This window comes from Rhincodon typus, chromosome 18, assembly GCF_021869965.1.
Source record: "Rhincodon typus isolate 14 chromosome 18, sRhiTyp1.1, whole genome shotgun sequence".
Classification (NCBI taxonomy): Eukaryota; Metazoa; Chordata; class Chondrichthyes; order Orectolobiformes; family Rhincodontidae; genus Rhincodon; species Rhincodon typus.
Window position 1 is genome coordinate 32382604 of NC_063349.1, and position 17479 is coordinate 32400082.

At 38.9% G+C, this 17479-nt stretch overlaps 1 protein-coding gene across 1 annotated transcript in view; it reads right to left on the reverse strand.

The window, feature by feature from the left end:
• Positions 1 to 17479, reverse strand: part of LOC109917719 (ankyrin repeat, SAM and basic leucine zipper domain-containing protein 1) — a 108936-nt gene that overhangs the window by 47622 nt on the left and 43835 nt on the right. The window contains exons 2-3 of the mRNA XM_048607905.1: positions 6204 to 6366; positions 301 to 423 (exon numbers count right to left, since the gene is read on the reverse strand). Coding sequence (XP_048463862.1) covers positions 301 to 423; positions 6204 to 6366 — 286 coding nt within the window. The remainder of the gene's footprint in view (positions 1 to 300; positions 424 to 6203; positions 6367 to 17479) is intronic.

Consider the following 17479-nt stretch of genomic DNA (forward strand, 5'->3'; position numbering starts at 1 on the left):
TCCAGACCCGAAACGTCATCTTTCCTGCTCCTCTGATGCTGCTTGGCCTGCTGTGTTCATCCAGCTCTACACCTTGTTATATCCGATAATAACCCAGAACTTGGTCCCTGAGTGATTGCGTGCAGGTATCATTTGCACACAGAGTGATTTTGCATGTGGATTGAAGATAGTGTAGGTTGAACAGTTTCCCATCTTTTCTGTTGATTATCTCTATGCCTTTGGGTTATTTGATGGAGGTGGTGCACAGTATTACAGCAAAGAAAATGGAAGAGAGTTGGTACTTTTAAAATACAAATTTACCATTTGCAAAACTTGCATTAGCACCTCTATTGAGAAGGAGACGAGTAATTTCAAAGTTTGCTATACTTGCAGCATACATCAACGGCGTCCAACCAAAACCAAAACGTGTTTCAACATCTAGGCCTGTAAAAAAAAACTGAATGTTAGAATAGTAATTTGTTGTATTTTTACAAAAAAAAAATTATGTACACAAAATAAAATGGCTTCTAGAATCATCTTGCATGTCTAATATTTACGTTCCAAGAAATGTTTCTTCATGCTGGAGGGGTTACGTGCCTTTTAGAATATCTTACAAGTTTGCAAGTAAAGATCAATGGAGAACTGAAATTTTATTGTTATCTTGCATCTATTAGATGTCAACCAACCATGTATTATTCAGTTTAACAGGAACTTCCCAACATTTAAATATTTCAATAGTCATTGGCATAATCATACAATTTAAAATTACAGTACGGTGCAGTGCTAATGTGAAACAGCGATAAGCTTCAATGTTTATTTAGTTTACATTAGGACAACAAAAACTACTTCGTTCCCTTGCCAAATACTCAACTAATAGACAACTGCATTATTAGTAAGACAACGACATTAACTTATTCATCCTATCTACTACAGAAAACAATTTAAAAATAAGTACACTTAAGAATCTTACAATTGAGAGCTAAAGTTCAAAATTTCCCCAAAAGTCAACACACCAAATCTGGCTACTTGTCAGAACAGGATGTTCACCAGAGACAATAAAAAGCTTAACATAAGCTGTGCTATTTCATCAACTCAAAACGACTAAAAGTTCAAGAAGTCCTGGCTAATCTTAGAATCAACCATCACATTTCAATTATTAGCTACTTCAATAGTGAACTACATTTTAACATATCAGTCTGGGATCCATCCAGTTGCACCTGACTCCTCATTAAGACCACTACATGAAATATATATATTTTAGCCGTCTTCTCAGCAGTATAGTTAATTGCAGCTCTCCTAACATAGAGTCTACATCTCTCTCCCTCTCTCATACTCACGAGCTTCCCAACTGCCTGTAAGCTTTAACTTGGCTCAAATGGCAGGAGACAGAGAGTGGTGGAACATAAACATAAGAACATAAGAACTAGGAGCAGGAGTAGGCCAGCTGGCCCCTCGAACCTGCCCCACCACTTAATAAGATCATGGCTGATCTTTTTGAGACTCAGCTCCACTTACCCGCCCACTCACTATAACCCTTAATTCCTTTACTGTTCAAAAACTGCCTTAAAAACATTGAGCGAGGTAGCTTCAACCGCTTCAGTGGGCAGGGAATTCCACAGATTCACAACCCTTTGGGTGAAGAAGTTCCTCCTGACCTCAGTCCTACATCTGCTTCCCTTTATTTTGAGGCGATGCCCTCTAGTCCTAGTTTCACCTGCTAGCGGAAACAACCTCACTGCCTCCACCTTATCTATTCCCTTCATAATCTTATATGTTTCTATAAGATCTCCCCTCATTCTTCTGAATTCCAATGAGTATAATCCCAGTCTGGTCAGTCTCTCCTCATAATCTAACCCTCTCAACTCTGGAATCAACCGAGTGAATCTCCTCTGCACCCCCTCCAGTGCTAGTATATCTCTCCTCAAGTAAAGAGATCAAAACTGCACACAGTACTCCAGGTATGGCTTCACCAGGAACCTATACAGCTGCAGCATAGCCTCCCTGTTTTTAAACTCCATCCCTCTAGCAATGGCAGACAAAATTCCATTTGCCTTTTTAATTACCTGCTGCACCTGCAATCCTACTTTTAGCGATTCATGTACAAGGACACCCAAGTCCCTCTGCACAGCAGCGTGCTGCAATTTTTCACCATTTAAAACATAGTGCATTTTGCTGTTATTCCTACCAAAATGGATGACCTCACACTTATCAACATCGTACTCCATCTGCCAGACCTTCGCCCACTCACTTAGACTATCAATATCCCTCTGCAGACTTTCAGTGTCTTCTGCACACTTTGCTCTACCACTCATCTTAATGAGTGTTGGTGAGTTGCTTTTAGGACTGGAGGCCTGTCACCAGCAGTGTTCCACAGGGATCGGTTCTGGGCCCTCTTTTGTTTGTCATTTATATTAATGATTTGAATGAGAATATAGAAGGCATGGTTAATTAGTGTGAGGACGATACCAAAATTGGTGGCTTAGTAGACAGTGAAGAAGATTTTCTAAGAGTACAATGGGGTCTTGATCAAATGAGTCAATGGGCTGAAAATGGCAGATGGAATTCAATCTGGATAAATGCGAGGTATTCCATTTTGGTACAACAAACAAAGTTAGGGTTCACACAATTAATGGTAGGGCCCTAGGTAGTGTTGTAGAACACAGGGACCTAGGGGTTCAGGTACATAATTCTTTGAAGATTGCATCATATACAGACAGGGTGGCTAAACTTCCTGAGGAAGTGGTGGATGTAGGAACAATTACATTTAAAAGACATTTGGATAAGTACATGAAATCGGAAAGGTTTGGAGGGATATGGGCCAGGAGCAGTCAGGTGGGACTACTTTAATTTGGGATTATGTCAGCATGGACTGGTTGGACCGAAGGTTCTGTTTCCGTACTGTAGTACTCTATGACTCTTTGGTGATTCCTGAACTATCCAGGATAGTCCACTGAAAACATTGGAATAAGTCCCTGTCCTGTGGCGGTCAAAATTGAACCTAACTAACTTTCAAAACTGTCAAATGTAGCCTGAAAGATCCATTCTCAGAATACTGGAATGATTTCCTTACACGAAAAAGTCCAGTCGTCATATTGAATACACCCTCCATTGTGTTGAGTAGGACTATCACATGCAAATTAGAATAGACTATGAAGAGATCTAACCACTTAAATCTGGGCATCCAAGGAGGATTGTGGGCCATCAGCAGCAGAATTGTATTCCATCCTAATCTGGAACATCATGACCCAGCATATCCTCCACTCCACTATCAAGCTGGAAGACCAACCTTGGTTCAGTGAAAAATGCATGAGTGTATGTCAACAGCAACACGAGGAACAGCAATAATAGACAGACTAAGCGAATCCACAACCAACAGATCAGATCTGTGCACCACAATCTATCATATCCAGTCATAAATGCTGGTGGGCAATTAAACAACTAACAGGAGATGGCTCCAGAAAAATTCTCATCTTCAATGATGGGAGCCCAAAACATCAGGTACAACTGAAGCATCTTCAGCCAGAATCGCTGAGTACATGATCAATCTCGACCTCTGAGGTCACCAGCATCACATACCAGCGACATTCCCTCTAAACTACATGATGGAACAGCTGCTGGAAGGTTCCATGCACTGTGATGAGCATATCAACAGATTGGCTTCCATTTGTGAAGACACTGCCATGCACAGCGCTCAGAAGTCTGTGCAGAGGAAATAATATATTATAGGTAACGGTGGATGCCAATCTTTGGCTAATTTGATTCACTTCACTTGATATCAAAAAAAATGGCTGAAGACACTGGATACTGCAAAGTTTATGGGCCCTGACAAAATTCTGGCAATAAATCCAAAGAGTTGTATGCCAAAATAAGTTTAGCACCAAGCCAAGCTTTTCCAATACAGTTAATACTGACATCCACCCAGCAATGTGGAAAATTGCCCGGATACGTCCTGTACACAAAAAAACATGACAAATGCAACTTGGTCAAACAGTCAATTCTTGGTTTCCCTTTCTGTTTTTTCTCAACATCCTCTTTGTTTGAATGGTTAGTTCTGGCTCCCTTTGATTGCCCTTTTTAACATGCAAGCAGCTGCCAGTCCGCGAGCACAATACATCTCAGTTGAGGAAATGTGTATCTTGGAACAATAATCAACCTTCAATTAACTTTCCAGGCCAGTTCCCATAAACAAATATCAGATTGTTTGTTTAGGACAACCTGCCACTCAAAGATCAAAAATTAACTCTCAACTTCAGTTCACAGTTTGAAATCAGAAATTAGAAGAGTAAAGAAAAACTGTGATGGTCCCAACAGGAGAGAGATAAAGAACATAATTCCAGGTTTTAAATATTTCTATTTAAACATAAATATTTGATTACTACTAGGTAGCAACATATGATTAAAAGAAAGTTGCAAGTTTCTTAGTTTCACTTTTACTTAACTTCAAAACAAACAGGACGCATTGCCTATTTGATATTATTGGGTTATATCTTAAGAACTGAATGGATATTTGCCTAATTTGTTAGGAAGGTTAGCAATCACAGGCAAGTCCTCTAGCTCCCAGGATTCACAGCACGACTGAGTGCACAACATGACTTCAGACATCACGTCCTGGGAGAACAATGGACATTATTTATTCTCTGATTTATATCCGTGTTTAAACTGCATACCAATGTCATTTCTGAAGAACATTAATCTCTGTTACCCCAGATAATTTTATCATTTTGAATTTCCAAACAAGGTTACCTATACTGTTTGTTTTTCACAGTAGCAGTAAGACGTAGCACCTACTGAAGGTGGTACAAAACACAAATGTTTTCAACCTGTCCATGGAAGTGCAAAAGACAAAACTGTTTTTATAGTTTTTCCGAATGAACTCAATTTGTTTGCTGATTTTAAAGTTGAGTGTCAGACAGTGAACATTGTCCATGCATAAATCCTGTCCAGCCATTTCAAAACTGTATAGGAATTCCTGACTACTTAACTTATCTATTCCTTTCTTACCCATGGCACCTTGATCAACACCATGACTAGCTATAATCAGAAATAATCAAATTTAATGCCATTTGCAATGCAAAGTCAAATTAGCCTTTGAGAAACAAATCTATTGGTCTATCACATAAAGGACTCAAACCACAAATAAAAAATGTAAAGATTATTGAAGACCACTTGGCAGTGATCAGTAACATTAGTCTAAAGACAAGATTGTCATTTTTCTTATGCTTTTCTTTTGTTTTCCATAACTGCTTTGTGACTTGTGCAACATTTTGATGGTGCTGCACTGCTTTGTCTGCTTTAAAAAAATGTAACTGCTGTCATGGCAAGTCTGCCAGTGGAGTTGAAAATTTATAAATATCAACCAAAACGAGATTGAGCAGAGAATCTGCTGTAGGATGCAACAGCCGCAGTGGGAGACATTACTGCTTTATTTTCACACAGTTAATTTTTCAAATACCATTTCATCAATGAGGCTACTGCCAAAACTACACCACAGGCTTGAATAAAGGCATGACGACACTGTGGTGATCAAGGGCACATGTCTGCCATAAGGTCATTCCAGGCTTCAAGCTGGTAACATCAACATTTTCCAGTTTGTTATTCAATGTTGCATGAGAAGCACTCTGATTTGTCCGCATTGCAAGTTGGCACAAAAGGTATAGGGTTCCATCACTGCACAGAAATCATTTTGCATCCTCTCATCATCTTTCTGAACTGAGATTAATTCTACTGTTTCAATGCCCATCTTGACTGTACCCACAAACAGCACATCACGCATGTCCAAGCAAAAGTAATGATTCATTCATACTGCAGCTCTCCATGCAGTCTGGTTACTGATTGACAATGGGTATTCTCTTCAAAAATAACCAGACTATAGTTATGCGTTGCACGCTTCACAGCTTTTGGGTAATGAGGGATTCACCCTTCCCTGCCCTGAACAGCAAAGCGGAGAAGGATGGTTTTTAATTACACTATAGGCAACATTCAAGTTGTTGGCACTATGGGATATAGACAGTGCTCTCATTTGACAACCAGTCCTCCTTTGCTGCCTTTAGATGTTTTTCTGTTAATGATACACAGAGCACTACAGCACTGGGTACGGAAAATAACACTTATTTTCCACATGCTAGTCAAACATGTTTCTTTCAATATCAGGAGTCTAGCATGCATAGCAGGATAACAATACATTAAAATGAACAAAAAGTAGAAAAATGCAGTTATTTTCTTACCTGAATTTAGAAGTTGTTCGACCAAATGTAACTTTTGAGATGCCAAAGCTTCCTTTAAAGTTCCTGTATCTTTATCGTTGTTTTTCTTTTTATTGTTTTTTGATAGCCCAAGTAACGAAGACTCATCTTCTGAACTGGTTTTTACTTGAGAAGTCTTCACTACCTGAATAAGAAGAAATGACATCTGCTAAGCATACAGGAATAAAGTAGTACAGAGCAATGAACAGGTAAATACTGTTCTTTAATACAATTAAAATTGTTAACAGGTAAATGCTGTTCTTTAATACAATTGAAGTTGTTAACAGATTTTGCAGTTGGCTAGAGTGTGGTGTTTGCTGCTGATTTCAAGAAAAGCTACTTGTAAAGACTCGGGTAGTACTGGAGCATAGACATCCCACCTCAATCTCTTTTAATTTTTGCTATTCTATAGTGTGACTGTGATAACTGGACAGGCAGCAGATTGATTAGTCTAATTGAAGAATTCTCACAGACACAAAAAAAGTAAAAGGTAGAGAATGTAAATCACATTTGAATAATTGACCTGAAAGCAAAATAAAGTTGGGACATCCACATGGGATTAAGGGAGAAATAAATTTCAAAACAAAAACTTTCAAAAAATTAACTTAATTAAATTAACTGAATTAAAATTCACTTAAATGTAAAACGAGGGAGACTATACGCATGTAAAATTAGCTTTACGTGACCAAAGTGGGTGCTTGGCAATTATTATAACTTGGTACGCAGCTAACCTTAATTGAACAAGAATTAACATTTTGTTGCTTCTTACTTTGAAAATTGTAGCTATAGTTGGAAATTGACAAATTGGTGAGTTTGAATTGATTCCATTTGCAAGTACTGCAAAAGCGCACACTTTGAAGCAAGGCATACTTCACAGAAATATCTGGATTTTCCTGTTTAATTGCAGGTATTCAGATTGCAATAGCTCCTGAGAGATTTACACAGTATTAACAGTGAGCATTTACAGCTCATTATTACTAATTATTACTAAAACTTCAAATTTGGGTCAATAATTTTATGCTGTAATCTGTTTTTTTTTGTCCCTTTCATGGGGCTGAATGGAATTAAATGGAGCCATGATGAAGGAAAGAGAAGAAAGATATGGAGCACCTACTTTTGCTACCAAACAAATGACCTCAAACATTGACTTGCCACCAATGATTCTACTTACCCATCCTGCAATGTTGTTATTTACATAGAAAATATGAGCAAGAGTAGGCTATTTGGCTCTTCAATACAGCTCTGTCATTCAACACAACCATAGCTAATCATCTAGCTCAGCACCCTGTTCCTGCATTTCTCCCCATACCTTTTGCTCCCTTTAGAGCCAAAAATTATGTTGAGGCCACCATTATTTTTTCTTTTCTTTTTCTTATATTTGGTTTGGAACTGAGAGTTTCAGTTGACAACTGAACTTTGAACAGCACCTTGTTTTAAACAAAAGAACGAAAGATTGTTGCTTGTTCTTGCCGACTGGATAGAAAAATAAAGCGGGTCAATTACTGATCTAAGAACAATGGAGACAATTTGGCATCAAGATATGGTTAATCTCAGAGACAGGCAGCTGGCTGGATACTGAATTGGTCAATCAAGGAAGATGCAGTGCTGGCCAGCCAACCACAAATATTTCTTTTGCAACAAATTGGGAATGTTGGAAGTTGTGAGGTAAACCCATGGGACTTGTAAGACTTAGTCAAAATGAATCGTAGAAGACAACTCAAAAAGATAACACCGTGATCCAGACTGTAGCTCTGATTATAGCAATTAGGCCGGAGGTGAATTGAGTTACTAACAAAGAAATATTTAAGATAGATGAGAGTTATACAGTGTTTTTATTGAAAGGAAAAGCTACTCCTTTATCTTCAAGTGACACAGCTAAACTCATAACCATACGAAGAGATACAGGGGCAACATAAATCACTCTTATTAGCAAAAGGCTTAGTTTTCCCTCCAGATAGTTCGATGGAAGTGAAGGTACTAATAAATGGGATTGGTGGCAAATACATTTCCAGTTCAATTATACAAGATGAAGGGTCTAGGCCCGAAACGTCAGCCTTTCTGCTCCTAGGATGCTGCTTGGCCTGCTGTGTTCATCCAGCTTTGCACCTTGTTGTCTCGGATTCTCCAGCATCTGCAGTTCCTACTATCCCCGGTTCCTATAATAGTGTTTGAGGAACCATTCAGTCATGTACTAGTGAATTAGGCAGGACCATTAAAATTGATTAGAGATAAATTGTCATGCCAGAAAAATGAATTTTCAATGTTTGAGTACATGTCCACATTTTTAAAGAGGTTGATAAGAGTGTAAAGGAGCGCAGGAACAGCTCAAAACACAGTGGAAGAGTGGGCAGGTAAACATGTGACAACTAGAAATTTCAAAGCTGGAGATGAAGTTTTTGCACTGTCTTTACAAGGTGAGCCACTAAAAGTGAAGTTCTGTGGTCTCTACAAAATAGTTTAAAAAATTAGTAAAGTGATATCGATAATTGATAGCCCTGATCATAAAAGAATTGATAAGTCAGGTGAACATGTTAAAGTGGTACTATCATAGAGAAGATGATGAGGAAGCACAGGTGTGTCAAATAGTAGGTGTAGTCAAGGAGAACAGAGAAAGGATGAGGGCAAAGGAGAAATGACCAATTCCCAAAGTGAACTTCATACTATTTGACTAACAAATTTGACGATATTAGAGAATTTAAATGCTGTTTTCATGCCTAGGCAAAGATCAACACAGGGATAAAGCAAGACTGTTCAGGAGACACAAAGAAGTTTGCAAAGATACATTTGGGTGTACTATATTAACCAAACATGATGCTGATGTCTGTAATTCAGACCCCATAAAACAAAACCTATGTTAGTTAAACACAGAGGCCCAAGGAACAAAAGATATGCAATGTACTTTAAAGCATCAATTACTCAAACCAAGCCATTGTAATTGGCATTCTCCAATAGTACTGGCTCCTAAGTCAGATGGTTCACCTAGATCATGCGCAGCCTATAGGAAAGTGAATCCAATTACAAAGACAGAATCATATCTTATTCCTAGCTAGAAGATTGCAACGCTAGCATTGGTGGTGCATCATCCTTATCTAAAATTGATTTGTTAAAAGGATACTGGCAGGTACTGTTGACAACAAGTGCAAAACAAATTTCGTCTTCTGTCACACCCAATGGACTGTGCCAATGTTGATTTATACCATTTGGATTTGAGAACGTCCCAACCACAATTCAACAAAAATTGCACGTTGAAAACTTAAGAATGTAACCAAGAAAGTTGTATGCTGATTAAGATTCGAGTGTGAGGAAGAACTGAACTGCTATAAGTTTTGTGTCTTTTGTCATTTAAGTGTTACTAACCTTGCCATGAAATGAATTATTCAAAGACTGTTTCATTCTTTTGAGGATGGAGGCATGTTGAAATCATCATTTTTTTTCTCATTTTTGGTTTGGAACTGGGTTGTAGTTGACAATTTAGCTGGAATAGTAGCTTATTTTTTTAAAGAAAGCGAGAACAGGAGACTGACATTTGCTTTTGGGAACTGGCCTAGAAAGATAATATAGATAATTTACTGCTCGAAGAATTCTGTAGATGATTCTGCACAGAGATGCTGCTCTGCTCAGGGACTGGCAGCTGGTTGCATGTTAAATTGGTCAATCCAGAGAGGACTTGTGCTGGCCAGCCAACGACAGAAAATGTTGAAAAAGGAAATAAAAAAGAACTGGTCCCGACTGGATTTTGGGCAGGAGGCAGTTTTGCTTTTGAGATTGCCGGACCGGAAAGGCGTTATTAGTGTTGCCCTCTCTAGTTATTCTCCAGTAATCGACTTGATGAAAGAGCCCAGTCTGTAAGAAACAAGTAAAAAGTCTCCATGGGTCTGCAGAAGCTGTTGGCATTGACCAGTGACTTCGGAATTCACACAAGACGCACAGCCCACTGTGCCTGTAACATAACCCATTAAAGGATTCCATGAAGGCCTCGTATTCATTGTTTAAACTGTTACTGAACTGACAAATTATGATTTATTTTCTCTAATTTATTCCTTAACTATGTCTGCTTGCCTGTGTTAGTGTGTGCACATCAGGGGATGTGCAAGTTATATTCAAAGAAGATTGAGCTTAGAATCTTAGATATTAATTAGATTGCCTTGCAGTTTATCTGCGTTCTGCTAAAGTTATATTCTCAACAAATTGTTAATCTTTGTCTAAATTATAAACTTGGTGTCTATGTGTTTTTATTTGCGGAGTTTGGTGAGGAACAATTGAACAATGTTGAGGGTCTTTGTGCGTTTTAGGATCACTGTGTTGTGAATCCATTGATTACTGGGGTGGTAGGATCAATCTGATAAACCGTTGTTGCACTCCCTTCATTGCCAGAACATCTTTTCTCAGTTAGTGTAATATTATGTCCACAACTGCAAAGGACATCCAGAATAATTGACAAATTTGACATTGATTTCACTTCTAAATATTCAACTATTTTATAAATAAAAATTGGTGATTAATAAATTCTGGCATCCACACCCAAATATTCAAAGAGAAGATAATGAACTCCATTGTTTGCACTTATGTCGAATCAGTACCACACATTTACTATTGCTCCATCGGCTGCCCTATGCCAAACTATATACTCTTCCAAAGCCTGAACATTAGTAAAGAATTAGTCAAAACAAAGATATATTCAAGCTAGGAAGGATTCTAGCGAGAGTGATAAGCCAACAATGGCTAACTATGGAGGTTAAGGATAACATCAAATTGAAAGAAAACTTACAAATACGACAAAGATTAGTGGTAAGTTTTATAAACCAACAAAAAAAGACCAAAAATAAGGCAAGCTTGCAAGTAATATTAAGATAGATAACAAGAGTTTTTTTTCAATATTCAAAATTGAAGAGAGAAGTCAAAGCGAACATCGGTCCCTCAGCGCATGAAGCTGGGGAAATAATAATGTGGAGCCAGGAAATAACTTAGAGGAAAAGAATAAATACTTTGCACCAATCTTCACAGTAGAGGACATTAATAGATTCCAAAATTATGAAATAGTCAAGGGGCAAAAGGAGAAGAAATAAACAGTAGAACTATCAATAAGTATAAGCGCTAAGGAGGCTAACGGGGGTAAGGGCTGAAAAATCCCCTCACCCTGATGGGATGTATCCTAGGATATTAAAGGAAGTAGCTACAGAGATAGCAGATACATTAGTAGTAATCTTCCAGGAATTCTTAGATTCTGGAAAAGTCCTTGAGGACTGGAACACTGCCATGTAAAACTTTCATTTGAAGAGACAAAACAATGAAAACTACAGGCCAGTCAGCTTAAAACCTGTTGTTGGAACAATGTTAGTGTCTTTTTAAAAGATGTGAAGGCAGAGCATTTAGGGATACATAACATGATCAAGCAGAGTTAGAATAGCTTCACGAAAAGAAAATCAAGCTTGACATATTTATTAGAATTCTTTGAGGAGGTAACAAACAGGATAGATAAAGGGCAGCAGTGGATACAAATGAATTTTCAAAAGGTGTTTGATAAGGTACTACACATTAGACTACTCAATAGGAGGCCACCATTTTGGAGATAATGTATTAGAATGGATTGTCTAATTATTAGAAGACAGAGAGTCGGGAAAAAGGGGTATTTTCAGGATGGCAACATGTAACTGGTGAAGTGCCGGGGCACACAAAAACAGGTGAGAAGCCATGTGATAAGGATAACAGTGTCTTCAGACAGATATAGACAGATTCAACGAGATTGAGGGCAAAAACTTGGCAGATGGAATATAATGTGGAAAAAGTGAGGTGTTTTTCTGCTGAAGTGCATAAAGAGAGGAGCAGAATATTATTTAATTAGAGAAACACTGCAGAAAAGTACAGAACAGAAGGATTTGGGAGTCTTCATCATGAATCACAAAGAGCTGTCATTCATGTTCAGCAGGCAATAGGGAAGGGAAATGAAATGTTAGCCTTTCTTTCAAAGGGAATGGAGTATAAAAGAAAATTTTACCACAACTATACAAGAGACTAGTCAGACCACACCTGGCATACCATGAACTGTTTTGCACCCCTTATCTAAAGAAAGATATGCTGGCATTAGAGGCAGTCCAGAGAAGGTTCACTAGGTTGATCCCACGCATGGAGGGACTATTTTATGAGGAGAGGTTGAGTAAATTGGGCCTGTAGTCATTGGAATTTAGAAGGATTAACAGGTGGCTTTATTGAAACACATTCTTAGGAGGCTTGAAAGGTAGATGCCAGAAGTTTATTTCCCCTCGTGGAAGACTCTAGGACCAGAGGGCATGATTTCAGAATAACGGAACACACACACACATGAAAGATAGATGCGGAGAAATTTTTCCTCTCTGAGGGTAGTGAATGTGTGGAGTTCTTTACCGTAAAGGGATGACAAGGCTGGATCATCAAGTATATTCAAGGTTGAGACAGATTTTAATCAGTAAGGGAATCAAGAGTTATAGGGAAAAGGCAGGAAAATGGCGTTGAGGAATATCAGATCACCCATGACCTCAATGAATGGTGGAGCAAACTTGATGGACTGAATGGCCTATTTCTGCTCCTACGCCTATGGTCATATAATTAATGAGAATTACAAATTGAATGTAACTGATAAAAATTACACAAAGGCAAAAGATTTAATCCATAATTACCAGGCACTGCTTTAATTTTATACTTTTGAACCAGTCAAAAGAATGCTTGAGATAGACCAACATTGCAGAATAACATTTAAGTGGCTAGGTGGGAACAATGTTCAACGTAGGATGGTAATGTTTCCTTTTAGCAGTTATAGACAAGTGGAAAGAATCTGAGGAGGAGGCATGGTGTCTCAGTGGTTAGCACTGCTGCCTCACAGCACAAGGGACCTGGGATCAATTCCACCCTTGGGCGACTATGTGGAGTTTGCATATTCTCGTGTCTGTGTGGGTTTCCTCCAGGTGCTCTGGTTTCCTCCCACTGTCTGAAGATCTGCAGGTTAGGTGGATTGGTCGTGCTAAATTGTCCACAGTGTGCAGGCTGTGCGGGTTAGCCATGGGCAACATGCAGGGTTAAAGGGACTGGGTAGGGGAGTGGGTCTGGGTGGGATGTCTTAAGAGGGTCGGTGTGGATTTGATGGGCTGAATGTCCTATTTCCACAAAGCAGGGATTCTAGCAGGAGAGTTTCAAAGCTGAACTGTGAAACTGGGCATCGAGTTATGCAAAATAACTGCCTTTGCAATAAAGGGCCAGAAATTCTGATGATGATTGGAACAGGTTCAACTGAAGGTAATTCTCTTTAAGGTTACCCTCTTATCTGTTCGTGAATCCTCCAGCCAGAATTCTGAGTCTGGCCTGTCCTGAATAGGGAGGAAACAGGGGAGTAATATAGACAGTGCAGGCCAAGATGGCACTCGCTATTGTATTTCAGGACAGAAACTATTTAAAGGTCCCAAAGCCATTGTGGCAGTGACTGAAGAATGGCATGTGTAAAGTAAGCGAGGGGTAGGGTGGCAGATGGGCGAGGTTCTAGGATGCTAGGTGGAGGAGGGGACTAGGATCCTCGGCCAGTGGATGAATGCTTACGGAGGCTGGGGAGGGGAAGGGTAGGTGTGGACTCATGAAAGTTGGGGTTGAGAGGAGGTTGCAGTGGCAAGGGGGCAATGGTAGGTCGGGAGTCAAGTTTAATGATCACCCAGGAGTTACACTAACTTTTAATCCTCCAACTTTTCCTGGCTGACGATTAAACTAAATCGACAGAATTTTTCCAACATAAGGAGAATTATCAGGAGGGTTCCACACGAATGGGAATTGCCCATCAGACTTTTCAATTCCCAGGCAATTTCCTCAGAGCTGTGTCGAGAATTCTATAAGGTCTCAACACACAAATCCAGACTACAATGCAGAAATAACTACCTAACCATTGGAATTTCTGGGCAATATCTGAGAATTTTGGAATGCTGTCAAACACAATCTAATGGCGTTGATTTTCTCTATATAATTCAAAAAAGACTTGCTTGCTAAACCATGGGAAAAAAACAATATTGTACTACCTACTAAACTAAAACAATTACATTTGTAGCTGGAAGAGCAAATTATTATTGTAACCCATCTCTTCTAGACTACATTAATACAAAAAGTAAGGCCTCTTACATTTTCTTTCAAAAATTTGGTGTGACTACATGTGTGGAACAAATTAAAAATATAACTATAAATGAGGATGAAGATTTTTTTAAAAAATTGTACATGCCAGCAAAATGAGTCAACTTTACTTTGAAGATGTGCAAATGTATCAATATAGTACTATAATACTACATAAACCAGATGATAACAATAAAATGTACAGATAATTATTCATAAGATTTGATGGTACTTGCCATGTTACGATTAATTTGGTGTGCTTATGAACAAAGTGTACATAACTAAGTCAACAACTGGGGGTGTTCTTTTTAAAACTACTTATGAAATAGGCCTAAAGCGTTCAAGTTCATCAAATAATGCTTTCCAAAATTCTAAGAGGTAAATTATCAAGAGGTTCTGATCTTAACTGCTATACACAGGAACGGTAGCTGACTACAAACATGTACTTGCAATAGACCTTTCTTTCAGATGCCAAGAACATCAAGGAAATATAAAACTAGTACGGTTAGTCTAATTTGCCAGCTCATTGAGTAGCAGAAAGTGAACTGCATGTACTATTGTAAATGCAAAATAAATCCCTTACAATGCTAAAGTTTGAGACACAAGCATACTTGTAAAATTACAAATAAAATTTACAATATAGTTTGTAAATATAACTCTCCCACCTGGAACTTTTACAAACAAGATCTTAAATGAAACTGCAGATTAACAGTTTCAAAAAGTAGCAAAGTTACACTCTGGAACAGGGTGGAATTTAAAATTTGATGCTTTTATTTTGAAACATGTTAATTTGGACATCAGTTACCAATACCTGTTAGCCAGCATTGGCCGTTACAAGCCTAAATCTGACTCCCTCATCCTGGCAGCAGTATTGAAGCCCTATGGATTGATACGGACTTACAAGTTTGTTGCTTGTGTAAGGAAGCTTGATTTAGTAGAATGAGCACTGCAAGTTATTTTACAGGTGCCAGAGATATAAACCACAATATTGATTCGTGAAGTCAATCAGTGTGCAAGAGTTAAAACAAGCATTAATATTTGAGGTCCTTGAACAACAAGCATTAAAAGTGCTGCCAGTAAACTTTGATGCAAAAAAAAGTGATTTGCACTGACTAACAATTCATTCATCCCAACTGTAAATTTGAACCAGCTGTTAGAGTCAGAGAGAGAGTTGGGAAACAGATCCTTCGTCCCAACCAGTCCATGCCGACCATAATCCGAAACTAAACTAATTCCAACTGCCTGCGCTTGGCCCATATCCCCCCAAAACATTTCTTATTCATGTACTTACCTAAACATCTTTTAAAAGTTGCAACTGTACCTGCCATCCACCACTTCCTCTGGAAGTTCATTCCAAACACAAACCACTCTGTAAAACAATTGCCCCTCATTTCTTTTTTAAATCTTTGTCCTCTCACCTTAAAAATATGCTTCCTTGTACTGAAATCTCCCACGCCAGGGAAAAGACACCTGCCATTCACCTTATCTATAACATTCATGATTTTATAAAACTCTACAAGGTCGCCCCTCAACCTCAGTCTTGAATATACTTAACAACCCAGCCCTATGCTGTAAACAATTTCATTAACTAATTACCTTCAGAAGTAATTTCTCCCTATTCCAGATGAATTCAACAATATTTTCAATAATTGCCTCCATTAGACAGAAATATAGAAAATAGCAGGAGTAGGCCAATTGGCCCTTTAAGACTGCTCTGCTGTTCAACTCAATGTCCTGTCCCCACTTTCTCCTGGTATCCTTTGATCCCCTTTGTCCCAAGAACTGTAACCAACTCCTTCTTGAAAACATTCAATCATTTGGCCTCAACTGCTTTCTTTATGGCAGAGAATTCCACAGGTTAACCAATCTTTGGATGAAGAAATTTCTCTTCATTTCAGTCCTAATTAGCCTGCGATTCCAGTTTCTGAACTTCCTGGTCATTGAGAATGTCCTTCCTGCATTCACCCTGCCTAGCCCTCTGAGAACTTTATAGGCTTCTAAGAGTTTCCCCTTCTCATTCTACTGAACTCCATGGAATATCATCCTAATCAATGCAGTCTCACTTCATATGTCAATTCTGCTATCCCAGAAATCGGTCTGTTAAACCTTTGGTTGCACTCCCTCTGTAGCCAGAATATCCTTTCTTAGATAAAGAGATCAAAAGTCCACACAATACGTCAAGTTCAGTCTCAAGGTCCTGTTTGATAGCAACAAGACACAACTGCTCCTTTTCTCAAATTCTCTCCCTACAAATGCCAATGCAGTATATGCTTTCTTCACTACATGTTGCCCTGAATACTCGATTTCAGTGACTGATTACAAGGACACTCAGGTCTCATCGCACCTTTCCCATTCCCAATCTATTGCCATTCAGATAATAGTCTGCCTTCCTGCTTTTGTTACCAATTTGGAAACCCTCACCTTCATCCACATTACACTGCATCCACGCACTCAATTTGTCTAATCACGCTGAAACATCTCTGCATCTTCATCATTGTTTACCCTTCTATCTAGCTTTGTGTCATCTGCAAACTTGGAGAAATTACGTTTGGTTACCTCATTTAAATCATTCATATATATCATGACTAAATGGGATAAAGCCAACCTTGTGTGTAGAACTGAGAAATTTGGAAACTGGCTGTTCTTCCAATCACATGCAGCTTCTCTCCTGTGCTTCTACTGATGGAAGGGGATGGGGGTGCAGTGGGACCCAGCTGGTCTGATGTGCAAGACCAGGAGCGATGGGAGAAGCCTGCAATTGGCAAAATTGAGGTATTAGCCAGCGGATGCAAACTTTGAGTGGCACAGAATGTGGCTGGGGGAATGTCAGAAGGGATTGCAAAGAGGGGATGGAAGCACACCATTGCAAAGGGGCAGGGGAAGAGAATTGAGTGGTTGCAAGGGAGGTGTGGGAGAGTGACTGAAAGGGAGACTGGTTGGAGAGGGATTAAGCAAGTCATTGTAAAGGCGAGATGGAGAGAAGCCAGTAGCTGCAAAGGGAGACTGCTAGGAAAGGCAATGATTTAAATCCCACCAACATAGGAAGCTAACTGGGAGCCAGGGAAAAAATTGAGTCACTGAGGTAATGCCAATTACTGTGATTAGTATAAAGTGTTGTCAGCTATTTTGGGGAAAAAAAA